Source organism: Phaethon aethereus, assembly GCF_964289735.1.
Source record: "Phaethon aethereus genome assembly, chromosome: 8".
NCBI classification, from domain to species: domain Eukaryota; kingdom Metazoa; phylum Chordata; class Aves; order Phaethontiformes; family Phaethontidae; genus Phaethon; species Phaethon aethereus.
In genome coordinates, this window is record NC_138584.1 from 25,738,666 (window position 1) to 25,763,385 (window position 24,720).

The window sequence follows — 24,720 nt, forward strand, 5'->3', positions numbered from 1 at the left end:
CAAAGCGCGCGCAGGGGATTTAAAAACGCCACTGGCCTAAAAAACGGTCAGCGGGAGGGCGGGGAGCGCGCAGGCGTAGTGCGGCGGGGTTGCCATGGCAGCGCGGGCCGCCGCCATCGCGGGCCGGGCCGGGGCTGAAAGGATCGTGGCGGCTGGCGTGGGTTTTGAAACGGACCGGCACAACCCTCCTGCCTGCCCGGTCCTGCTGGACCGTCGCTCCGGCCTTGGCCTTTCCCAGCCAGGTGTGCCGGGGCGTGAGCCACCCATGGCGCCCGCGGCTCAACTAGGGCCTACCCCCGGGCACGCGCTTGTGACAGCCGCCGGCGCTCGGTGGCTGGTTGGGGGTGCGGCGAGTCCCTTACGGGGCAGCCCCCGCGGCAGCGGTACGGCTCGGCCGCTTCGCCCCGATCCCAGCGGTCACACGCCGCTCGGGACGAGCGTTCACCAGCGGACGGTGCGTCGCAGGTTGCACACCAGACTGGGAGGCGGGCTCAAGGCGCGCCGGGGGGCAGCCGCGGCGCGCACCGGATGAGAGAGCCGCAGCTGCCTGCCCTGCGCGCACGTGCCCGCCCCGCCCCTCCCGCTCGGCGCGCGCCGCCGGGGACCCGGAAGCACTTTCCCTCGGTGGGAACAGCTCAGCAGCGGGTGCGCGGCGGTAGCGGCTCTACCTCAGCCCCGTCCTCAGCCGTGGCCTCAGTGCCCGCTGCTCCCCGCCCGCTCTACGGCCGCCCCCTGGCCGCCGCCTCGCCGCCGCTGTCCTGCTGCTACTCCGCCGCCGCCTCCTTCTCCTCATGAAGCCCGTCGTCGTTTTCGTCCTCGGCGGGCCCGGGGCGGGCAAGGGGACGCAGTGCGCTCGCATCGTGGAGGTGAGGGCAGGGGAACCCACCGGCGGGGGGGGGGGGTGGGGGGGGGGAGGTACGGGACTACTCGTCCCGGCGTGCCGTGGGGCTCCAGCTTGCGGGGGGCTCTGTGGGCGCGGCTGCGGCGCACGCTGGGAGTTGTAGGCCCCCTGGTGGGGTTCGTGCCTCTCCTTGGGGTGGTCGCTTGGGTCAGCGTGTCCCCTTTAGCCCAGAGGCGGGCCCCGCATCTCCCTTGCGGTCTGGGCTCTTGTCTAGCCTCGATCCACCTCCCGCTCTTTGGAGGCGATGAAATAAAAATAAGTGACCCACGTTTCCCCATTAGCTGGTGAAGTGGTGGGGGCAGCCCCCACCCCAGCCCCTCTGCCCCCCTTCCAGCTCCTGTCAGGCAGCCTAGCCGGGGGCCGGCCTTTTTCCTTCTGCTTTTTCTTCCCTCGGCCCCCCGGGATCCCACTCCACCAGTGGGTCTGCCTGTGCTGGCATCCACCCTAGGCAGTGGGACACCCCTGTGGGCTTTGGAGGCTGCCTCAGTGTGGCGTTAACAGCAGCGGTTTGGGTGGGAGCACTGGTCGCCTGCTGCACCTTGGCAAAGGGACAAAACCGTGGCTCTCGAAGTCGCTGAGCGCTTGGGTGGTAGTGCGTTGTCAGGCCGGTCTTGCAGCCCGACCCGTGTGGGTGGCTCCGTACACGTCAGTGTGGCCACGTAGGTGACTGCGGGGCTGCCACCCACACGCCTTTGGCTGCTGGTTTTGTGGCCTGGGAGTAGAGGCGAGGTGGCTTGCAGTGGTTGGGAATACATTGACGTCAAAAGAGTGGGATTAAGGTCCATGTCTACTGAAGCCTGTCCCAGAAACATAGGAGCTGGTATGGCAGTTGTTGCAGGGTGTTGGCTTGACTTTCTGACCCAGTGCCATGTCTGTAAGTTGTAAAAGTAAAGTGTTAAAAATAGAGCTAAAATTTTGTTTTATGACAGAATGTGATAAAGGTCAAAGGATGTCCTGACCCTATAGATGGTTAATCTTGTTCTCTCTTTAAAAAGCCTAAAAATCACAGTATAGGTTGAGAAGCCATTCTGCTATATTTTTTCATATTTTCAGTTTTCCAAATACATTTTTACAACCCTCTGAGATAGAACAAGTATCTAAGAAAGAACAGTGAGTGCTACATGGTCCTTTTTGAAAACAAAAAAACTGCAGGGATAATTGCACTGTGTTCAGGTGGATAATTACAGAAGTAGTTAAGGCTGAATGTTTCCAAACATGTGTATGTTGGACTTGAAACAGCTTTTTTTTTTTTTCTGAGCAGTTGTATATACTTTTCTTATTGAAAGCCACGTAGGATCCAAAGTTCATCCATACCCACACTGAAAGAAATGACGTAAGAACTGTAGCAATACCCATGTTTCTGAAACTATCGGTGGAAAAAAAACCCTGCAACTCCTGGCACAGGCACATTTTCTGTGTTGTCTATTTTGGTGATGCCCTGGCAGTGCTGTTACAGTTTATCCACGCTGCCATTATATCCCAGTCCTCAGTGTTGTATAACTAAGTTGTGCAAATTTGGTCCAGACTGAAAAATGCCGTTATGACTTTAGTTCTAAAGGATTTTAACCTCAAATTACAGACTCTCATTCAAACCAGCTTATTCATTAAATTAAGTTGTGGAATGAAAGGTTCATAATGCTCATAAAGCCTTTTTGGTAAGGTCAAATTCTGCCCCTGGCACATAGCAAACAAATGAGCTTAAACTGTAAGGGAATCTTTTAGGCTGTCATTAATGGCTTTCACCAAACCATTAATGTAGCCTCAGGGCTGAAGTACCTTGTGTGGCCACTGGCCTGTGTTTAGAAGTATAAATGCCTTTGGCACGATAGGCTAATACAATTGCATAAAGACCACATTATTAGGAGGAGTTCAAATGAGTCATTGCTACTCAAATTGTATTTGCAACTAAAAATGAAAGGAGAAAGTTAACTTTGCTTGTACTGTATTTATTTTCTTTTCTAAGCCTGGAAAGGGAAGTCCAATTACTAATAAATGTAAATTTGCCTTAATTCTGCTAATCCTGTTCACTGCATGGAAAGAAGTTAATTGAAGTCAGCGGGTTGCCAGTAGAAAGCACTCGGACCTGCTGACTGCAGTGGATGGCCTTCCTGCTCACTTGGACACCTCTATAGGAGCCGCTGGCTAAACTTTGAGGGAGAGAGGGTCTGAGGTAGTTGAAGTGAGTAGTTGAAGGGAGAGTTAGACTGATGCGAATCTGCTGGAAAACTTTAGAAAAAGGCAACGGGAAGTGTGGATGAAATGCAGAGGTACTGGAGAGCAGCACCCTTTTTTAAGCACACAGCCTTGGCCTGGCCCCTCGCAGCCCCCCAGAGAGCCCTATTGCAGGCGGTTGAACAACTTGCATGCAGTCAGTGCTGCCTTGAGGTTGAAGGCATATTTTTGTTTGGATTTTAAACCCTGTTGGCAGCTTGCCACAGAGAAAAGGGGCTGTAGCTGAGTAATAATAAACCTCATTCATCCTTGTTGCAAATGGACTGAATAATATTAGTTGCCTTTTGGAATGAATCTGACCTAGTATCCTGCTGTAAATCTGAAGTTTGTGCTGAACAAAAAGTCAGTATGAGCTATAAATATTTTTTTGATTACTATTCATGCTAGAGATTTGGGACAGAGCACATCACATGTGGAAGAAGTCTCACTTTGCTGAGGTGAGATCTTGTGTGATTTTGCCATTAAATGATTTCATTAACAAACCAAGGGTAGCTGTGTTTTGTGGAGTAAAGGGGGTATTACTTGCTAACCTGGGAACGATTTCTCAAATAAGTGTTGTAATTGTTTTGCTGACTATGCTTTACATCCCCAGAAAAGGGAGATGGCTATCATCTCCCATCATTTGTAGGCTAAATATGTATTTGTTAAGCACTAGCCTAAATCATAACTGCTCAATATGTGTGTGCTGGAGTCCCTCATTCTGGAGAAGGCATGTATTCATGCCAAATTTGGATCAAAATGGAGAAATTATTTGAGGGAAGAAGACGCAATAAGAAGCGGAAATGGGTACAAAGTGTACAAAAGGGAACAGCAGGTAAGTGATTTGCCTTCTTTATCTTGGCAGATAAGGTTGGAGGAAACACCTTAACCAGACTGGTTTTCTCTGATACCAAAGGAGAAAATTTATTTTTTCTTTTCTACCGAGGGAAGACTCATGTGTATGTACACAGTCACAGAATTGTCAGTGAAATGCAAATGCAGCGGAACTGCTGCTCTGGACCGGTTCCTCCTATTTAGGAAGGGATGAAGGAGAATTCCCTCTTAAGTTTTTATCCTCTCCTTTCCAGCTCTGCAGATTAACTCCTGAAACCTTCCACAGCTCTGTTAGGTGGAGCTTGCCATCATCTGGGACTGTTGTGAGGCTGTCGTGTGAGGCAGAATATTTGAGCAGAATGGTGTCATTTGAATGCAGGTTCTTGCAGTAACCTTCATGCTTTCCACAGTGTTTTTATCTTCTGTGACTGTGAGATTATTACATGTGTGTAGGACAAAACGAATGTTTTACTCCTGACTTCAGAACTTTGCTTATAAAATGGTTATGGTAAAGTCAAGGAAAAAAACCATGTTCTTCAAATCAGCACAAAATATGCTTTCATGTACTTAAATTTTAAATCCTTACAACCTTTGACTGAAATGCATAGCTTTTTGGTTGGTGGAAAGAATAATAACTAAATCATTTGTCTTTATTCCAAGCATGATTTGAGTTGTATTTTTTGTTTGTTTGTTTTGGCAAGGTGATTCTGTAGGGATTTGGAGTATGCAAGACATCCCTCTCTGTGTAGCTAAAATATAATTCACCTCCACTGTAGCCCTATCCTGTATGTTTGTGGTAAATCTAAAATTAATTCCACAAGATGGGATGCTGAGCTTTCTTCTTTTATAAGAGCATAAGTTAATATCCAAATGGAAATAGCTGTTAAGTTGCCTTGGAATATATGATAAGGAGATTTCCTGGGGTGAAGAAAACAATACAAAGAAGAACTCATTGTATCGGAAACACTCCTCTGAAAGTGGGAGTGGATTTAGGTTTTGCTGTTGTATGTTAATTGTCTTTTGGAAGTCCGCGGAGGGACAGCGTTAACTTCCTTGAAATAAAAATGTTTTTTGAATTGTTTGCTTTAAACTCAACTTCTGAGATCTCTTTCAAGAGTGCCAAGTATTAGTATTCTACTTAGCCTTCAGTTCTCATAGTTGTTTTTTGGAATATAAGTTTGTATTTCTGAACTTTGGAGCTTTTTTTAAAACATAGTGAGTGATCATTTAAATCTACCCCCTGAAGATTTATCCCTATATGTTTCCATTTTGCAGAACACTGGGTATTGAATTTTGGACTTTCCCAAACATACTGGGTGCCTTTTATTGAGCTCAGCATTCCTGAAACACTGGGGTGCTGTTTGCCCCCCCTCCCCCTGGGGGCACTGTCAGTGGGATCTCCTTTGTGTGTTTTGTTTTGTTAATGTGGGTTTTTGTTTGTTTTTCCTCCCCCAGAGGCAAGAACATATTTCAGGCTAAGAAAATGTCTTCAGTTTTTTTTATTGGAATAAGCAGACAGAAGGTCTATTACTGCATTATAATTTATACCCCAAAGTTTTAATTCCATGTTCTAATTGCTAATAGAACAGACAAAAGCTTCTTAGGTTAAAAAAAAAAAACAACAAAAAACCAAATGAAGGCTGCAGGCTTTACACGGTTCTATTTTTATTTTAGCCAGTTCTTGAATGGTGTATGTAGCAAATTTTGGTTGTTTATTAAGGTTGCCCGAGATATGACAGGTCAGAACTAGGGCAATAAAAGTTTGTATTTTATTTGTTTAGATCTTAAGCCCTGGGACTTTCATTTTCAGAGTAACAACGATAAGCCAAGATAGGAGTCAAGGTCAAAGTAGTAATTTGTGTTTCTCTTGCTTTTTCTTGGCTTCTGCTTACTTAAGGAAGTCTCAAGCTGTGTGTTCAGTGGAGAGATGTGTTTGTTGCTGGACCACACAGGGCAGAATCAGAAATAAACCTTGTGCCCTCGAAAGCTGGCTGTGCGAGGAGTCCCAGCAGCAGCTGCTGCACACCGCTGACCCTCTCTTACTGCCTCAAGGAGATTTCTAGGGCAGACTCCGCCTTATTCAAGTGTGACACAGATATGACTCATGTATTTTCAGTTGGATTCATCTATTTATTGTACTTACCGAAAACAAAGCATGTTCTGTCTGTGGAGTAGAAGTTGCAAATCCCGGCTGACAGAAGAAAGCTTAGAAGTGGCTATAAGACAAGGGAAAGAAGGGCATCCCAGGGAGGCTGCAGTCTCGAGTTGTAATCTGGACATGTGGAGCATACAGCTTGCATGTACCAGTTTGCCCTGCTGAACGGGGACTGATTTACCAGGCCACTGTGTGACAAAGAAGTGAGCAATGACTTGCTCTGCTCTGTACAGTACTGTGAAGTGCTCTTCTGAGTAACACCTCTACGGCAGGATTGATGGAAACTTGAGCTTGCCTTTCCACAGCACTGTGATTTTAGGAGTGGTTTGGTTTATGTTTTTTTGGTGTGATGGTGTGTTTGGTGGTTTTTTTTTTTTTAAAGCAAAGAGGGAAGATATCTATAGTGGGGCTGAAGACAGCTGATTTTTATCTTTTTCATTCACAGTTAATTTTTGTAAGAGATTTGGATTAGAGTTCTCCAAATACAAAAATAGTTTTACAAATAATGAGAACTTGTGTAATAGCAATTTACTGATTTAATTTTTTTTTCTTATTATAGTATAGCATGCCAGTCCACTAGCATAGCAGAAAACATTCTCTCTGAAACAAGTTTTAGAGTAGTTAAGTCTGTACTTTCTTTTATGTCTCTGTAATCTAAAAATCTGTCCAGATTTTAGGTGCTTGGCATCCAAGTATTTGGAAAACTTTTTTAACCTAGTTTCTATTTCAAGTCTTCCCTTCAGTCTGACGTTATGAATCTAACATATATGCATCCTTCAAGAACTGGAGAAACTGCTTTTTCATTGTTTGGCAGCCACAGTCCTGTTCCCGTTCTGATTTTTGGAGGAGAAGAACTAAGCAGCAGCAACAAGTCACGTTCTGGGGATTGCATCAAGATGTGCTTGGCACTGCTGGAAAGTCATGCTGGCACAACGCAAACTTCAGCAAGATGCTGTTTTGCCTCCGTTTTTGTGCAGTTACATCACAGTCTCTTTTTGCAAGCTCTTGGGGATGTGGTGGTTTTCTCCAATTCAGGACATTTGCTGAGGGTTTGTCTCACCTAAGATGAAAGAAAACTTTGTGCCCTGTATGAATTATTAAAACTGGCCAAGAGTAGTAGTGTGAGCACTACAGTTCTGAAGCCTTCTCTCTATGGAGCAACAGCCAAGCCTTTCTCCAGGCTTGTTTGCATTGTTTAAACTGATGTGTTGTCTTTGGCTTTTGACTCAGTACAGTTAACAAATAGATGTTTTGCCCCTGAAGGAGAGGTTTGGTTTTCTTATTTCCTGGTTAATCGATTCTGAAGGTTACTCTAGAATACAATTTACTATTATCTAAATCAAGTCTATTTATGCAACGGCACTTTAAAACACTTCTATCTTTTACTTTCCTGCTCAGCTGTTAAAAAACTATTTTAGTTTGCTGTTGCAAAAGACAGAGAATTCAAAAAATTGTCTGACTCAATTTTGTTTTTCATGCATGAGAAGGGAAATGCCAAGGAAAATTAAATGGTTTGGTAATCCTCTAAAACTGAAGGGATTATGTTTTCCTCCTGTTTTCTCCTTTGTAGAAACTTGATGTTAAAAATACCATCATTCTTTAACTTTAGCTAGAAGGACTACATGTTAATTCAGGGCTCAGCAGAGTAAGGTTTCTTGCTTACAAGGAAAGATTTATTCTGGTTTATGGCTTCTGTAGTTCATAGTTAATATTTAGATTTGCAATTAAATAGGCATATCCAAATGCAGTGCACATTAAAGCAGGAGTACAGTGAGCTTATAGAGGATGTCTGTGGGGCTTTTTCTTCACAGTTATTTAGAGCAAAATCTTTTTTCCTTTTTCTTGCCAGCTGTGTAGAGTTTTAGAGATTTAGGTAATTTTATCCCTTCTTAAATTATGACTATGGCAGAACTAACTTTCCATGCTTTTGTGAGTGAAATTGGAAAGCAACTGAAATGTTTTTAAAGTCACTTAGTGGGTTGTGTAATATTTCTGTTGTACTTAGTCCAGTAGCCAAGTTTTTAAATCTCAAGTTCACAGCCTTAAAAAGTGTGTGGTCACATTATTATGCTGCTTAGGCACCTTTTTTGAAATTTGCTTTGGATGTTGCTGCAGCCAAGCTGATAACCCTGAAGTTTTTTGCTGCTGCTGTTTTGTGTAAAAACTTTAGGATGAGTCTGTATAGGTGTACTCTCTTTTGGATCTATAGCTAGCTTAGCTAATCACCAAGGAGATGTCTTTAGTGCCTGTTTTTGTGGACTCTATTTGGTCAAGGAGCATAGTACACTTGGTTAGTTTTCTTGTGGTGTTTAATTGAGCTGGGAAAATTATTGGTTTGTACTCTGAAATTTCCTTTATAACAACGCATTTCTCTTTCGTAAGAGTGTGTGTTTGCACTAGGTGTCTATTTATGATGGTAAATGCCTGAGAAATTCAAGTGTAATAAATCCTTTTCACTGGTGTTTGCATTAACAACTTTTTTAGATGTAGTTTGAGGTGAAAAAAAGAGTAATGGTGTTTGCTGTTTTCCCATACTGGTATCAAACTGATAGATTTGGACCTGATCTCTTGGCTCTCTTTTTGTTTAGTGTTCATGGTGTGACGTAGGGTGGCACCAGCATAGCTGTTTACGTTCATCTGCCCCCTCATCATTCCAAGAAGGCACTAGTCTCCCTCAAGGGCTGCCTTCCTTGTTTGTCATGTTCATCCCAGAGAAGGAGGGATGACCTTCAGGTACCCTGCCTGTACCTACGCTTTGGAAGAGCACACGTGTAGGACTGTTTGTGTAGCTGCAGCGTTAGATGCAGAGTTTATAAGTGATTTGGCCAAGGCAGGGGAGGAAGTTGGTGCCAGAACCACGATGGGAGCATAAGGATTTCTGACTCGTGCTGTCCTGGAAACATTTCTCCAGCTCCAAAGGACGTGGAATCACATCGTGCTTTTCTTTACTAAAAGTAGGTAATTAGATGAAACTACAAACCTGTTGCATAAACATAGCAAGGAAAAACACTGTCCCAACTTTTTCACTTTGGAAATCAAGACTTGACCTAGCAACTGATAACCACTTTCGCTTTTTAAGTAGTTGAACTGGTATAGCTTGTATCGGGTCTGGTGATTGTTAAATGTCTCATTGCACGGTGTAACGTTTCAGGAAGCTCTTTGGGGACTTTGAGGCAATCTGGTTTCTAAACATGACAAAATTACCTTTGAAAATAGGACACGAATGCTTGACCAAAGGCCTGTTGAGCATTTTACCCAAGGATCTCTCAACTGCTGTGCTTTCTGTGCATACTGAGTGTGCTGTATTGTCAGATTACACGCTGACGGTGGAATAGATCTGTCGCTAGCAAGATGTTATTACCTGTATTTTTCCATTGTAATGCAAAGATAAATGTGATTGACACCATGGACTGATGCTAACTTTGCACATGTACTAATTCAAGGGAGTCTATGCCTGTTTGTTTTGCACATTTCAGAAATATGGCTACACGCACCTTTCTGCTGGTGACCTCCTTCGAGATGAACGAAAAAGGCCAGGCTCACAGTATGGAGAACTCATTGAGAACTACATTAAGGAGGGGGAAATTGTACCAGTTGAAATAACAATCAGCTTGCTGAAGAGGGTAAGGAAAAGGCTATTTCCTTGCTGGTTCAAGCTTGCAGAATAAGCAACAAAGCAGTGGCTGTATGCTGGAAGAATTGCCTTTCCTCTGTTTTTTCTGGGTGGTTGGAGGGCAGTAGGTGATGGCCTCCGATACCTGGGGATCTGTGTGAATAGGTTATTTCTATTTTAATTTATTAGTAGCTATAGGAAAATCACTGAAACTCTGTATTTCTTATTTCCCTTACCTAGCTTTTGGACCTCTTAGTCAGCTCAGTTACATTTGAATGGAGGGTAGAGGCCTTAAAGGTACTAAGTTTCTGTAAGTTTTATCAAAATAGCCAGGTGAAGAAGAAGAGCACCTGATAATGTTCCTGTGTAAGGAAAAGCTCCAGCCTTTATCCTTATTAGATGTCCAGGAAAACAACCACAGTATCTCCTTTAAGACAGAAAAGGCTTCTGTTGCTCATGGCACTAAATTTATCTGGAGTTTTTCCATTGGAATTAACTCTAGATCAGGGATGTTTTGGCATCTTAGTATGTAATAGCACTTTCCAATATCTTGTAGAAAATCAATGTTTAAAGCTGGGATTCTGTGTTACGAGATTTTGAATTCACTATTTCATAAAGCTCAGTTTGAAAGAAGGCTATATTGGTACATCAGTGTATTAAGTAGCATGAATTTGCAGGTGAAACAATATGTTTTGTAAATCTGCAATAATCCTAACATAAATGCTTCTCAATTTACCATGTCAACATTTTGGGTGTAATTTAATAAGTAGATAGATGGTTGTATGTGCAGGAGATGATGAGTTAGATTCTCTTTTATCAGGCTATGGATCAAACAATGGCTGCCAATTGCCAGAAGAACAAGTTCTTGATTGATGGATTTCCCAGGAATGAAGATAATCTTCAAGGCTGGAGTAAGACTATGGATGGAAAGGCGGATGTTTCTTTTGTTCTCTTTTTTGACTGTGATAATGAGGTAATGAAGTGTGTTATTCTGTAACTTCCCTTCTTTCTATATTGTGACAGTCATTCAAGAAGAATAATAAAACTCTCAGGTAGTGAATGGACTAGTGTAAGAGTAGAAGGAAAATTTGTTCTGTGAGTTTCAAGGATTTTTTTGCAACTTGCTTTTGCAGATGAAAAACTGCATGTTTTTGAAATAGCAGGCAGATAATTACACTTGGTGTAATCATGTGCAAATAAATTATATTGAAGAAGTACTTCAGGCAATTGCATTCTTAGGGAAAAGTTATAAAAACTTTGAATACCTTATCCAAAATTATTTGGTTAATTTTCAGGACACATTACTCTGTTTACTCTTAGTAACTGTTGTTTAACCCAAAATGAACTTGATAGCAGGGTCTGCTTTAATTCTAAAGTGCTGGCAGCAGCAGCCTTTATTTTCATAGTTATGAGCTCTGCTATGGGATAGCCAGTAATCAACGTTCTATTCAGCAAGTCATTAGATTACAACGGCGTTTTGACGATGATACATTATATTCATTTAACAAGTGCCATGATATGCTGTCTTTTTAATATGTCAGTGCCCTTGAGGCATAAAAACTGTTATGAGAATTCCAGCACCTTAAGCTGACTTTCTTCCTTTTACATTTTTCCCCAGTTTCCTGAGAAATTTTATTACTTTTGTTTTTACTTAACTGCAATTTCTTTAGTCTCAAAGAACAAGTGAGGAGTTATTTTTTTCTATTTAAAAACTTAAATAAGATTAAAGGAATTTTTTCAGTTGGTGGGGTGTTAATTTGGGGGTTACAATTTTTTTACTAGATCTAAAAATAGACAACAATGCCTACATGATCTTCCGGGTTTTTTTTTTACCATGGTTGTTCTTTGTAGGAAAAAATAATTTTTAACCATTGTCCTCTTGCATGAGTAGGATAAGTATATTCATGAGGTGTACATGTGTCAGCGTTGCTTACTTTACGTTTGAAAACTTACTTCATTGGGCAGCTTTTAACTATAGTTAGTTCTTCAGTTTTTACTTAGATGTTGATTTTTTTTTTTTTTTTTTTTTAGTCTTTATTATAGCAATGTCAATTAAGAACACATTAACGTATATGTAGCCTTACAAAATTATTGGGAGAACATACAGTGACTTTCTTTCAGTGCAGGCATATATTAGTAGTATCATTTGACATGCTGCTTTTCAGAAAGTCTGAACACATCCTTTGAAAATGAGGTAATTTTCTTCTTTAAATGTCTCACCTTGGAGACCCAGTCAAACCACAGAACGTGATGTTGCTTTTACTTCCACTGACCCCCCAAACCCATTTTAAGAGACCTCATTTTGATAAACTGATAAAGTGAGAAGATTCTTCTCTGGAAGAATCTAACTTTCCATGTGAATTCTGGTTGCAGCCACCAGATGTGGGCAGTATTTTGCGTTCTCAGGCCTGTTTAGATTTTCAGGATTTTTGTTTTGTTCCTGTTTTCAAGATAGCACCTTGTGTTCTTGGTTGTGATAATCTTTTTGATGTTTTTTGTAGATATGTATTGGCCGCTGTCTTGAAAGAGGCAAGAGCAGTGGTAGGAGTGATGATAATCGGGAGAGTCTGGAAAAGAGGTACTATCTCCAAAACTTTTCAGTTCCCTTCTGTTTGTATTTTACTATGTAATGCTTTTTTCCACTGTGCTTTCTCTTAGAATTCATACTTACCTGCAATCTACTAAGCCTATAATAGATTTGTATGAGAGAATGGGAAAAGTCAGAAAAGTGGATGCCTCTAAATCTGTTGATGAAGTAAGTATATAAGCCAAAAAAACATGGGGATGACAGTGGCAGGGTACATATTTTTGGCATTCTTCTGAGATGTGTGTATGTGTGGTTAGTGTGCTAATTAAGCACTGATGTGAATTACTGAGGGAGGCTGTGGAACTCCTGAAGAACTGATTAAGATGTGAATAACTTTAAGAAATCCATTAGTTCTGCTTGAACATGAGCTGTACTAAACACATTTTCAGTGTTTCTGTGTTTAACAGTGTCTTTCTCACTTTTATGAGCTTTTGCTTTTCTGAATTATTGCTCTTCTGTCTGAGTTTCCCAGAATTTATGCCAATTTCACTATTAAAGAACTACTGTGAATGTTCTAAGAAAAAACTATATATTTTTTAAAATGCTGTCAATTATTGTGTGTGCTGGTTTAACTTGAAGTTACTGTTTGACTAACACTTCATAAAATTAATATTCTTCTCTCTCTTTTTAGGTTTTTGAAAAAGTTGTACAAATTTTCGACAAAGAAGGCTAATTCCCAGCTTGAAAGTTCATTTAAACTTGTGCTTGAATCTTGCTTGAATAGCTGCTACTGCAGTCCACTCTTTGTAATTGTTTTAAAAGATTTTTTTTTATTGTTTTTCACATATCTAATGATGACTGGAAAAGCAGTTAATTACAAATGGATGTGTTTTTTAAATAGGAAATAATTTCTTGTGGCTATAGTATACAAATTTCAGGGTTCTCCATTAGTAAAAGTTCAGTTACTTACATGTCAAAACCACAGTTAAAACATCTCTCTGAAGAGATTCTTCTGTCACAGTTCTGTGCCTATCGTGGGCAGCCCTTCTTATTCCTTATTGCCATACACCTTTTTTTAAATTTTTTTTAAAGGATCAACTAAACAGTAGCATTAAGCAATGAGGGACCCGTGTGCCCTTGTTTGTTTTTCGGATGCTTGGACCAAATTTAGCAGATATTTTTTTTCAGAATATAATTTTTGTCATGAAGTTCCCTGTTATCCCCAAACCTGAATACTGTTAGTGAAGCTACAGTTACTATGAGAATATGTTTTAGCAGTTCTCACAAAACTATTTAATATGCTGTTCAGCAATAGACATACAAAGTACTTTATGGAAAGTGGTGCTTTCTTATGACTATGGGTGTAAACTGTCTTACAGGTTCTTGAGTACCTGGATGACATGGCCCTGGGCTTTACCTTGTCTTCATTTGTAAAAGGTTAAGAATATAATTTTGAAGTCAGGGCAGTATTTCCATATTCATTTATTTTAAATGATAGTTATATTCTTAATTACAGCATGGTCTTCACAAGATGGCAAAACTCTTAAATAGTGTACAATATGCAAAATCTTCTAACAGTTCTGTCCTTTCTAACAAGTGGAAGGGATTTTCTGTATTATTATTATTGAAATGCTGTGTTACTGAATGCTTTAAGGTTTGTTACCTGGGGAAATATTTTTATGGTTAAACTAGTGAATTTGTTTCCCTAAAAATGGTATAATTTTAATAGCTGTTTGTTTAAAAAGATTGTAAATAACTGCACTTTTGTTATGATGTGGTCAGCTGAGGGGAAGATACCTGCAGAACAAAGTTCCAGTCCCTTAAACAAATTGGGTCCTGCTTTATCATGTTCTCTTGAATTAGCCAAGTACAGTTAGCAGCAATAGTTGGGATAAGCAGATAACTATTTGAAACAAACTGGTTTAAATGTTTGCACAGATGTGGTGTAATTCTGTCTTTTGTTTAAAGTAACCTCTTCTCTCCCCTATATAGTATGCATAGGTCTGTGAGGGCCCAACCATGCATTCCTTGCATGCCCTAAGCTTTCACTGAAGAAGGCTCCAGAAGGCTTGGAGATGAGTGTTTTAACTAATTGTAGTGATAGAGTCGTTCTTCCTGCATTAACTGACACTGTAATTGGTTTGTGATATGCTAATAGATGTTGCAAATTATAGGGAATTGCAATTTGGAGATCTTGGGGTTCAGCTTTATTGATGATTCACTCTATTTAGGAAAAGCTTTAAATTAAGCCTAGCTTCTAATTAGAATCAGACGTGTTGGTCCTCATCCTGCAATCTGATCTGTGCAGGCCGATTTGTATTTGTGTGAATTCTCATCTTGCTGAGGTTCTTGAGGCTGCTGGACTGGGGAAGAGATCAATATGGAAACAAAAGGTAAACTACAGGATCTTTTCCAATATGGTAGGAATTCAAACAATGGACTGAGCACAAATAGCTGTTTACTACTGCAGAATATATGGACCATGATTACTTTTGTGAGTGTGAAAGGCTAATGCTTTTGCTTTATGAATTTCCCCTTAAATAAAAATAATCATGGAATTTAATTCTTATTGTATAAGTATGCTGACATAGGATAGGATCCGGCAAAACTACATGTTTTGATATGAAGGTTTAGAATCAGGATTTTTCCGAACAGACTTCAAACAGGATTCTTTAATCTAATTAGAGAGATTTAATTATCTTTTGTTTCTAAGTTAATGTTTTTTACAAGTTCTGTTCAGAATAGAGTATCTGTTTTCTCTCATCATATACTTTTTTGTGTATTTAAGTGCTGAAACAAAATCCTTTGGAGCAAGTTTTTAGGAAAAAACAATGTTTTGGCAATATTGAATTTGGAGTGGATTGTAATGTGTCTGTGCAAAGACTAGATTTTTTTGTCATTTTATTTATTAAAGATGCCATTAAATGTTACCAATTCTTTCAAGTTGGACTTACGATTGAAATAAAGATTAAATAAAATATGCCAACGTGTTGTGTCCGTTTAGCAGCAAAACTGTACAAAGAATTTGAGAAGATCCAATAAACTTTGTTCTGTGGCTTAATATGAGTGTTTGGCTTACAGTTAAGCGTCAGAAGGGATATTTTTCATATGTATCTATCTGTATAAAGTGTGTATTAGTGTTACACGTTTTGTGAGCCTGCATACACGCAGGCATGTGTGTAAAACTGAAGTCCTGAAGACCCTGTTAGGCACAGGGTTAAATCAGGCAAATGCCTGTGGAATTGGTACCTTTTCTTGATTATAGTTTGTCAAACTACTCTATTTGTATAGTTGTGCCGTGATAATCCATTTGGCACATCTGTGAAAAAGGATGACTTGGGAAGTGGACTAGGAAACACAAACCTATTGCACAGCTGCTGCTGGAGACACTTTTTTCCCTTGATTTCTCATGCTTCCTTGCTCAATTAACAGCTGATTTCTTGGATGCCATTCTGCCACTTCGCAGCACATGTCTACGTGCGATACTGGGGACTGTGTTCTTAAAGGAGATGGGTGCAGCGTAACGTTCTTTAAAAAAGGAACTGAGAGGTTGCCAGGCTTATTATTTTAAAATAAGTATTCACATTTTGCATAAAGGTTTGTCACAAATGGAGTTGTTTATTTACGTGTAGGTTTTTCAGGAAACATGTTGAACTTGAACCCTTCCTCTGAAAAGATGTGCAGAGCTGGCCTGCAAAGGGATGAGAAAAGCAGGGGGGTTTCCAGCAGTGTAGGTATCTTTCTGCTGGTAAAACTACATAGACCTAATGTCTTTTTAAAACAGTTTTGCTGAAACCTCCTCCTGAGGCTGTAGAGGCTCCTTGGGGAGAGTCTCCAAGTGGGAGACTTGAATTGAAAATCCCTGCTGAAAAGGTGCCAATTTTTTGGAGTGGGGACAGGCGGAGGAGACACTGTTGTGAAGACCATAACCATGCAGCTGAGGATTGCCTCAGTGTAAGATATTCCCCACTAGCAACATTTGTCCTTAATAATAATAATAAGAGATGGTTCATGAGGGAGTTCCAAGGTCTTGTGCAAAATGCTGTGTCTTACGACAGTGGGGACATCTGTGTGCCGCTGCCCGGGCTGAACTGGGGAGAATGGGAGAGTTAAATGGAAAAAACCCCTCTGTTCAGACTGGAGCTGCCAACTGTCGTTACCGGTTGGCAGTTTCTAGCTGCTGGCATTTCGGAAAGTTGCAGTTTAGGGGATTACTTTTCTGCTTAGTTTGAAGTTGAATACCAGTTGGGTCCCTGTTGTGATACAGATGCCTCTGAACGCTACGATCTGTGGCTACTCAGCTGGCCGCCTGCTTGGGGGGCCAATGCTTGGCCCCTCGGCAAAATCGGGTTATATCTTCAAGGCACAGCGCAGCAGGACTTGGAGGCTGGGCACCTGGGGCTGTGCGCTTGCCGCGGTTGGAAGATCCTGGGGTTGACAGCTAATGATGAAAACTGCAAGGCGATGCAAAGAGGATTCAGCTAATCAGGTAACAAAGGAGACAGTAAAAAAAAAATAAATGTAAGACTTATGGTTTCTTACAGCAGTAGTTCTCGCACTCGTTTGATCTGCAGACCTTTATAAACCTTCCAGTGGAGATGGGGGACATAGATGAATTTAATCTTGCTGCTTTCTGCTATTTTTCATGGATTGCTTAGTTTAAGATGGTGGTTTTCAGCCTCTGGTCTGTAGAGTATTTCTGTTGGTAACAATAGGTGTTTTTACTGAGTCTTCTAATCTGCTCAGCGGATATATTCTCTATCCTCTTTGCTTTCTGCCTTTTAATGTCTTTTTCCTTACCTTTCTGAATTGCAGATGCTCTTTGGGGTGGGGAAGGGGATGCTCTTATCAATCTTTATGTGCCTTGCAGAAGAAAGAAAATCTTTAAGCACCTTCAGCTGAAGCAAGCAGAACCTACTACTATTTCTGCCAACAAGCTTGGTACATAACCTGTTAGAAAACTGGCATAAAGCTATTTTTTTCAACTACAGAAAATCCCTGTGTAATACCTCTGCTCTTTTCCCCTATATGAGGGAGATCAGATGTGTCGTGTCTTGCTTCAGCACAGTGCTTAGCAGCAGTTGCATGAAAAAACCTCCTCAATCACTAGATATTAAACTACAATGGCCTGTTATGCTTTGATGGAAGCAAGTGAGATGATTGAGGAAGGGAGGAAAGACGCTTAAAGAAGCTCAGTCGATTCTGCTTCACGAGTCAGACTTCAGCTTTAGATACATATCTGTTCCACATAGCGGTGATGCTTGTATTTACTCTAGCTATTTCATGATTATGCTGGATAGAAATTCATACAAAAGCACTCACTGCCTAAAAGTTGCCTGTCTCCCCTCCTCTCTGCCACCTTGAATTCCAGGGGTTGTGGAGGCAGGAATTTGTCTTCAGGGTAAAGCTGTAGAAGCTAAACTGGGCAAGGTGAAGACAAACTGAGCCATGCTCGTGAAGAAGTAAATGCACAGCTTATTTCACTGTGGGCATCAATGCCAGGCTATTTTGTCATCCTGGTTTATAACTGCATTCAGACAACAAAGTAGGAAATTTTCCCCCTCAAATGTTTGGCAGAAAGCTTGCTTTTGTCTAAAATGTTTCTTAAGCACTGTGCGAACCATTCAGTCCTAAACCAAATACCAGTTTGAGTTGTTTTTTCTTTCTAATTTACAAATAGGAGGGTTCAGTTTAGTTTCTTGTAATAGCTGCTGCAGCGAGGCGACTCTTGGAAAATACAAGGCACCATCCCAAAAGATATTATCTGCTTTATTCTGGAGGGTCTTTTAGCACAATGCCGTTTCTTCACGGTAAGAAATGGCAAAGATTGCTGATTGCTGTGCAACTACCGAAGTGTAACGATATGTGAATGGCACGTGGAAACGGTGTCGCGTACAGCAGCTCTGCTTGCACAAAGCTAAACTTTTGTGCTCAGCGCGCATTTTTATTTAGTGCCATGAGATGTGAAAAGAGATTTTTTGATAGCTTCTCACTTGGCTCAGGTCTTATGAGTGAAGCTTAATCCATCATAAAGGTCTTCAGGAACTACCAGGACCTACCAAGATATTTGCAGGACGTAAGATGTGGTGGACCTCTTTCCTGACTGAGCATAGTGCTATCTCTGCTACCACTGTTGTCTTCTAAAAGGGAACCAGCTGAAGTCCCCAGCTGTGGTCACCAAGTATCCCGAAGTCCATGTTGTGTCCTAACCCAAATACCTCTGTCCTTGTATGAATACCTTCTCTGGTTTTGTTGGGATATGAGGGAAATCATCAGTGCCTTTTGTTTCAGGGGGGAGGACCGGCACAGTCCAAAGTTAAGCTGCTGCCCCACCTCATACTCCATGCACACAAACCTCTGTGAGAGGGAGATGCTCTTTGAGAGCTGTAGTGGCTTCTTTACTTCCCTTTTCCTTTCCAGGCCATGCATCCTGCATGGACATGATTTCCCAAGGCGTGGTAGTACCTCCCTACCCCAACAGGGGAAATGGTAGCTGGACCATCGGAGAAGCCCCTGGGCACAGAAGACAACAGTGGCGTGAAACACCCTGGATGCATTTTTCAAATGAAAGGATAATCAGCAGCCACATTTTTGCTGGGTAATCAAAATGTCAATGGAAAATAGAAACAAGGATAACTTTACCATGTTCTTTCTAATTTAAAATTTTCTGCGGAAAGAAAGTGCATTTGACCACTTCCTTGCGACAGAGCTCAGGATTTTAAGTGCTGTTCCTGAAGCAAGCACTGCATTTGGCTTACCATGTGTGACTTCTTGTGAAGCTTCCCTGGGCTCTTGGACGCTGTTCTTGCCAGCGAGAGCAGATTGCTTCCAGCAATAAACATCCCACAAAATTATGTATGTTCTTTAAGAAAAGTACCAAGATTTTCTGCTAATTGCAAAAATACATAATGGATGCCTTCAGCATCTGTTATTTATTCTCTAACCAGCTTTCATCCAAAAGTAACCTTTAAACAAACATTAAGATTGGGTAGTGTAACTGTTCCAATGTGTCACACGCATCTACACCCTCCAGTTTAATTATGTTTGAAACACATGCTTATAGTTGACTTCTAGTGAGAAGGAGTTGTTTGTATCTCTAGCTCGGAGACGTTCACAACCTGAAGAAGACGGTGCTCGGTGCCAGAGCTGAAAGCATGTCTCGGGCATTTAGCTGTGCTCTTTTTGGAAGCCAAAGCCCAGCAGAGAGGGGATTTTGCTCACACGACAATTGCTTCCATCTACCACGAGGAGGGGTGCAAGGCTCGCAGAGGAGAGGATGCAGCTTGAACGTATCATTCGTAGGCTGTACAGTATTTCCCGTATACTGAAAGACCTAATTTTTTTTTAAAAACGCTGTTTTTTTTTTTTTTAAATGGTGTGACTTAAAGAAAAAATCCCCATAAAGAAACAGATATTTTTGCATGGGTTTTTTGTTGCACTGAGATCTGCTGTATTGGTAACTTGGCAACAGTGAACTTCGTGCTTTTTTGTCAGTTTATTTAATTGCATCTAATGAGAACAACTAGATGGGGCCAACTTAATTATTGTGGCTGTTCTGTGCCATTCATGATAGGTTTGTCATTCCCACTCTGAACCAAGTGGGCAGCTTTCCGAGATTGGCTTGGGTGAGAGCTCTCCATCAGCGAAGGAGTCGCACACCTGGTACCACGGCAGAGATAAGTAACCCTGGTGTCCCTCCATCCCAGAGAGCCTCAGCAGCGACGTCTGTCCTGGGCTGGCAGGGGGAACACTGAAAGTGAAGCTGCTGGGAAAAGCTGGGTGGTAAGCACCCAATTCCCTTTCACAGGGGAATTTTAGAGGGAAAAGACTTTGACTGTGTAGCTACAAACCGAAATGGTTTTGTGTGTTGATTGATTTTTTTTTCTTTTTTTTTTTTCTTTTTTTTTTTTCTTTTTTTTTTTGGTCACAATCTCCTAGTTGCTCTTCCATCCTATTATTCCTTCCAAAGGACTCCGGTGGAAAAGCATGGACTAGTTTACTACTTCGGCCAGGGCTGTGCAGGTGCTACCTGGGCATCCTTCAGCAATAACAGCCCCAGGCTTCCCAAAAGGACCTCAGGGTAGGGCAACGGGAAGAGACAGGATGAGGTTGGCATCTTGGCTGGTGGAGGGCAGAGAAGAGGAGTCTGGAGATGCTGGCAGGGTTCCATTGACAAAGCCTTGTGCTGGGGCATGGCCAGTAACTCTGAGCGTGGGGCACGAGCAGGACCAGTACCAGCAGCAGTCCCCAGTGTAGGCTCAGCAGTGGGGACTTGCAGGACCAAGTCTGAGCAGAAGGTGAGGGTGTCTTGCTGGCAGTGCAGACATTGGAAAAAGGGACAAGAGATGACTTGGCTTGTGGTTTAACAGCTTGTTTTGCTTCCTGCGCAGCCTTGGTGCTGGACAGGCTCTGAGGAGGAGCAGCAGATGAATTAGGTCCTTTAGGAAGGACAGGCTTACTGTGGTTTAGAACTTCGCTGCATCAGTTCAATCAGTCAAGAGTCATTTACCCCCAAAGTTATTCCAGGTGTTTAGGTCAGGCTGCTAAACAAATTCTGCTGTTTCCCAAAATATTTAGAGGAGGGTTTTTTTTTTTTTCTGGGAAATTCATCAGTGCAATTTTTTAGGGCATCTGCTTATTCTGGAAGAGAGGTGCCTCAAGAACAAGTTAACAGAGTTGTGGCCAGAGTCTGAGAACCAAAACCAGTTTGGGAGTTCAGTCCCCCTTAGAGGGATATGACATCTCTCAGCAGTCATGTCCAACCTGCTCATGTCCATCTTTGCTGCAGAATAAAAGACTAGATAATTATGCTTCAGACATGTGTTTTTAAAAGTTAATAAGAACATCAGTTAACTTAAATGATAAGGCACAAGTCACCCTAATAGTAATAATAATAACAACTGTAATAATAAAATGTAATAACCTTAATTTTGAAAAGTAGTGAAAAAATGACTCCTCCATTAACTGACACGGAGAAGGGAGATTTTGAGTCCTTTTGGGAGAGCAGGTAGGTTTCTGCTGTCTGAGAAGGCACAGGGTCACCACAGCAGCTAACGACAGTAGACAGGAGTCATATGAAGAGCCTTAATTAGCTTGGTTGTTATTCTTCCATCATGAGCAATTCATTAAATCCTGCCTCATTTACTCTGCTGTCCCCTCTCTGGACTGCACAGTCCCATAAAAATATGAGCTCTGGGGGAAAAGAAGAAAAGTGGGGAGATGAGAGCCCCCACAAATGGCCAAGGAGATGCTGAAGGGTGCAGAAATGGGTTAAGGTAATTGGCAAAACCGCACAGGTGACAGTCCTTGGTACAAACACAGGGTAACCCCATGTGCTACTAATTGATCTAATTGGTTCCAGCAGGGAAACCAGCCCAGGTGGGTGAGGACAGGCACTTGCTAACTGGGCTCCTGCTGGTCTCCAGAAGTTAGTGGTGCAGCATTGCAAGCTGGAACCCAGGCCCTCACCCCAGGGAGGGAAGTGCTGGTCCTGCAGCCCCTGCTCTGGGATCCAGGGAAGGAGCAGAGGTGAGAGCTCTGGCTTAAATTATTACCGCGTTGGTTTGCTCAGGGGCAAAGCTGCCGGCTCCTTCGGACTGTCTGAGTGGGACCGGGCTGTGCAAGGGGAAGGTGCTGGGGGTGTTTTGGGGCAGCGCTAAGGACATATGGCTGAGTAGCTTCCTTGTTTTTCATCAGTGTTGCTGGAGGCAGAGCAGGCACCAGAGCTCAAAACCTTGGGATCCCTTGGGCAGAGGTCCCCATCAGCTGTGGGGCTTCGCTGTGCTGTCTGTCGGCCCCTTTCCCCACCAGTTAATGCCCCAAAGCTCCCAAGTTGCTGCAGAGTTTGATGTTACTCAAGGGGACTTTGGTGCCCCAAAGCCTGCGTGACTGGAAAGCGTGCCAGGCACTTGGAGAGCATGAAATTTGGTTAGAAAACATCTGAAGCTTGTATTTTTTTTCTTTGCTTTCTGTTTTCCCTTTTTTTGGTTTGTTTGTTTCTGTCCCATAACCACAAGAAGTAGGAAAGTTGTTTTTCCTTTTTAAAGCAGGCTCAGATTTCTGTATCATCTCTTGGAGCTTCATTTAAAGGGTGGAAAAAAAGAATCCTACCCTCTAACTCCAGTATTGCAAGCCTTCAGGAACCCTTGCTAACTAAATGTAAACTGAGAGAATGAGCAAAGGATGAGAGGTGAAAGAGAAATGCTGAAGGTTAAATGAGTTGCCAGACACCTGCAGCACGTCAGTGAGCCTTGCTGGCTGGTGGAGCTGCCCTGCTTGGCCAGGCTGGTGGCAAGCTCTGCCTGCCAGGGCTCAGCCCTGCCCGCACATCGGCACGTGTCCTGCTTAGGAGCTGGGATACTTGGTCTTTTTTTGGCTCAGTTTTAAGTTGGAGCAAGCTCTAAGTAACATGCAAGTGAGTGGCAGGAGTACCCCCTGCCCCCTCCTCTGCAGGGCTGTGGCATGGGATGGAGGTGAGACAGAAAGACCACGACCCCATATTGTCCCCTGCCCGCAGCAGCACAAGCCCTGCTCTCTATCTCGTGTGCAGGTGATGCCATTATGGCTTTTCTGCCTCAGAGGGTGTTTTTTAACACCTGAGAGGGGTGACAGAAATGACAACTGTTTGCCACGGTGCTGAGCTGCTGGCTCCCCGCTCTGCTGCTGCTGCGCCCAGCCGTGGGGACAGACCCTCCGTTCCCCAGCTTAACTTGCAATCCCAGGCTTGATCCTTGGTGCTTTTAAACCTGTGATGATGCCAGCAGAGGAAACGGGCTGTTTGCGTGCTTAAAATTTGGAGTACATGATGGTGGAAAGGAGGGGTTGTGCTGCTGAGGGAGGAGAGGCTGCATCAGCCTGATCCCCCTGTAGGACATGGACATGGGGGATGGGACACCAGTGGGGTGGTAGTACTGGGCTGTGTGTTCCAGGGGTTAGAGCCTATCTAGGGGATGGGTTCATCAGGTGGGCATCCATGGGACCCCTCTATGGGCTCTGCGCACCTGGATCTCCCTGCAGATCTAGACACTGGTGGGCCCCAAAACCTGGTCCTTTAGGGGTGACACTACCGGCATCCCATAAGGTCTCTAGGAGTGAAGGCACCACCAGCAGAGTGAAAGATCCTTTCTGAAGGAAAATAAAGCCCCAAGCTGTCCTATTATTTTAAAAGGAGCTGCCTCCCACGTGTGACCTTGGGCTGCATTTTGATGGGTACCTGCTGCAAGGGTTTAGTTTGAACCAAATCTCCTCTCCTTCTGCTGTTCTCCCCTGAAATGGGAGCTGTCATCGTGCTACTCAATCTTTTAAGTCGGCCTGAATGCCACTTGTCTCTCTTCTTTAATAAAAAGAAAAAGTCTTTGGGACGCCACATGACGCAGTTGCTCTGTTTTAAGGTGTGCTCTTGCTCAGTCTTTGGTGTTTACCTGGTCTCCTCTGCCTTGTGGCTCAGGTGAAAGTGCGTTCCCAATGAAAGGTTTATTTTAGTGAAAGTGGGGGAGATGGCAGGGTCTACAGGTCTGTGAATAGACCTGTTGTTGAGGCCATTGTGGTCTGTTAAAATGGGAACCCATTGATTGGGAGGGGAGGAACGATGGGCATCCAAGATGGCTGCGGGTGCCCCTTGCTCTGTGGGCAAAAGGAGACCCTGAGGTCATCCCTTGCCTCCCAAGTGGGCTTGTGGGCTGGATGAGGGTGAATAAGGTGGAAATCAGGCTCTTGCTGCTCTCTGATAGAAAACACAGCCGTGAAACTTCTTGAAATACCCATCATAAGTAACACAAACCCACCAGCACCTACCAGCAAGATGTTTGGGATGGACCAGCAGTGGGAAGTTCGCTGCTGAGCATCAGGCTGGTCTGATGGGGAGACGTATATCTCGGGTGAGACATGATCCCTCTGCCAGGGATGAAATAAGCTCTCACAGCAGGTACTTTTTCCTGCTGACCTGTGGTCTTTTCCCTTTTTGGCCCCAGACCGCAGCCTACTTGATGGCAACATCTTTAAGTAAGTCAGTCAAAGGGTGGTAGTGGAGAAGAGAAAGCAAACAGGAAGGGCACGGTGGAAGGGCAAGTTTCAGTGTGACCCAATGCTGGGGTGGGGATGCAAATTGCTGGTGCGTGTGTGAAATGAATGGCTCCAGCAATGACATGGTCAGTCTTTCGGTGAACACGAGGAGGGGGAAGCCGTCTGGCTCCAGGACAGTACCTGATGGCTTGCGTAGAGGTGCGACCAGTGCGTGAGGCTGATGAGAGGTCATCTGGGCAGGTCATTCAGAAAATCTGGTTTGCTGGCCCCGGGTGTGGGGGGACATAATCACCTTGGCCTGATGTTATCTGGGAGGCTGTGTGTCAAGGAGGAGGCAGTGAAACAGACAGGCAAGCAGGAGCCTCTGGCTCAGAGTCAAGGGGTCCCCAAGGAGCGGTGGTGCCCGGTGGGAGAGGGAACGTGCTTTGCCAGTGCTGGGGAGGACTGTGAGGGGTCGG

At 43.2% G+C, this 24,720-nt stretch overlaps 1 protein-coding gene across 1 annotated transcript; it reads left to right on the forward strand.

The window, feature by feature from the left end:
• The first annotated feature begins 766 nt into the window (after positions 1 to 766).
• On the forward strand, positions 767 to 13,726 carry CMPK1 (cytidine/uridine monophosphate kinase 1). The gene is made up of 6 exons (XM_082003314.1): positions 767 to 866; positions 9,578 to 9,724; positions 10,535 to 10,687; positions 12,216 to 12,292; positions 12,373 to 12,469; positions 12,933 to 13,726. The coding sequence occupies exons 1-6, from the start codon at positions 792 to 794 to the stop codon at positions 12,972 to 12,974; spliced, it is 591 nt and encodes a 196-aa protein (XP_081859440.1). The 5' UTR covers positions 767 to 791; the 3' UTR covers positions 12,975 to 13,726.
• The last annotated feature ends 10,994 nt before the right edge of the window (positions 13,727 to 24,720 follow it).

Bases quoted from the DNA above. Each gene is read 5' to 3' on its own strand.
- CMPK1 (XM_082003314.1), top strand. From the start codon at position 792: ATGAAGCCCGTCGTCGTTTTCGTCCTCGGCGGGCCCGGGGCGGGCAAG. The intron at 9,725-10,534 runs GTAAGGAAAAGG...CTCTTTTATCAG, and splicing joins CAATCAGCTTGCTGAAGAGG to GCTATGGATCAAACAATGGC. The intron at 12,470-12,932 runs GTAAGTATATAA...CTCTCTTTTTAG, and splicing joins CCTCTAAATCTGTTGATGAA to GTTTTTGAAAAAGTTGTACA.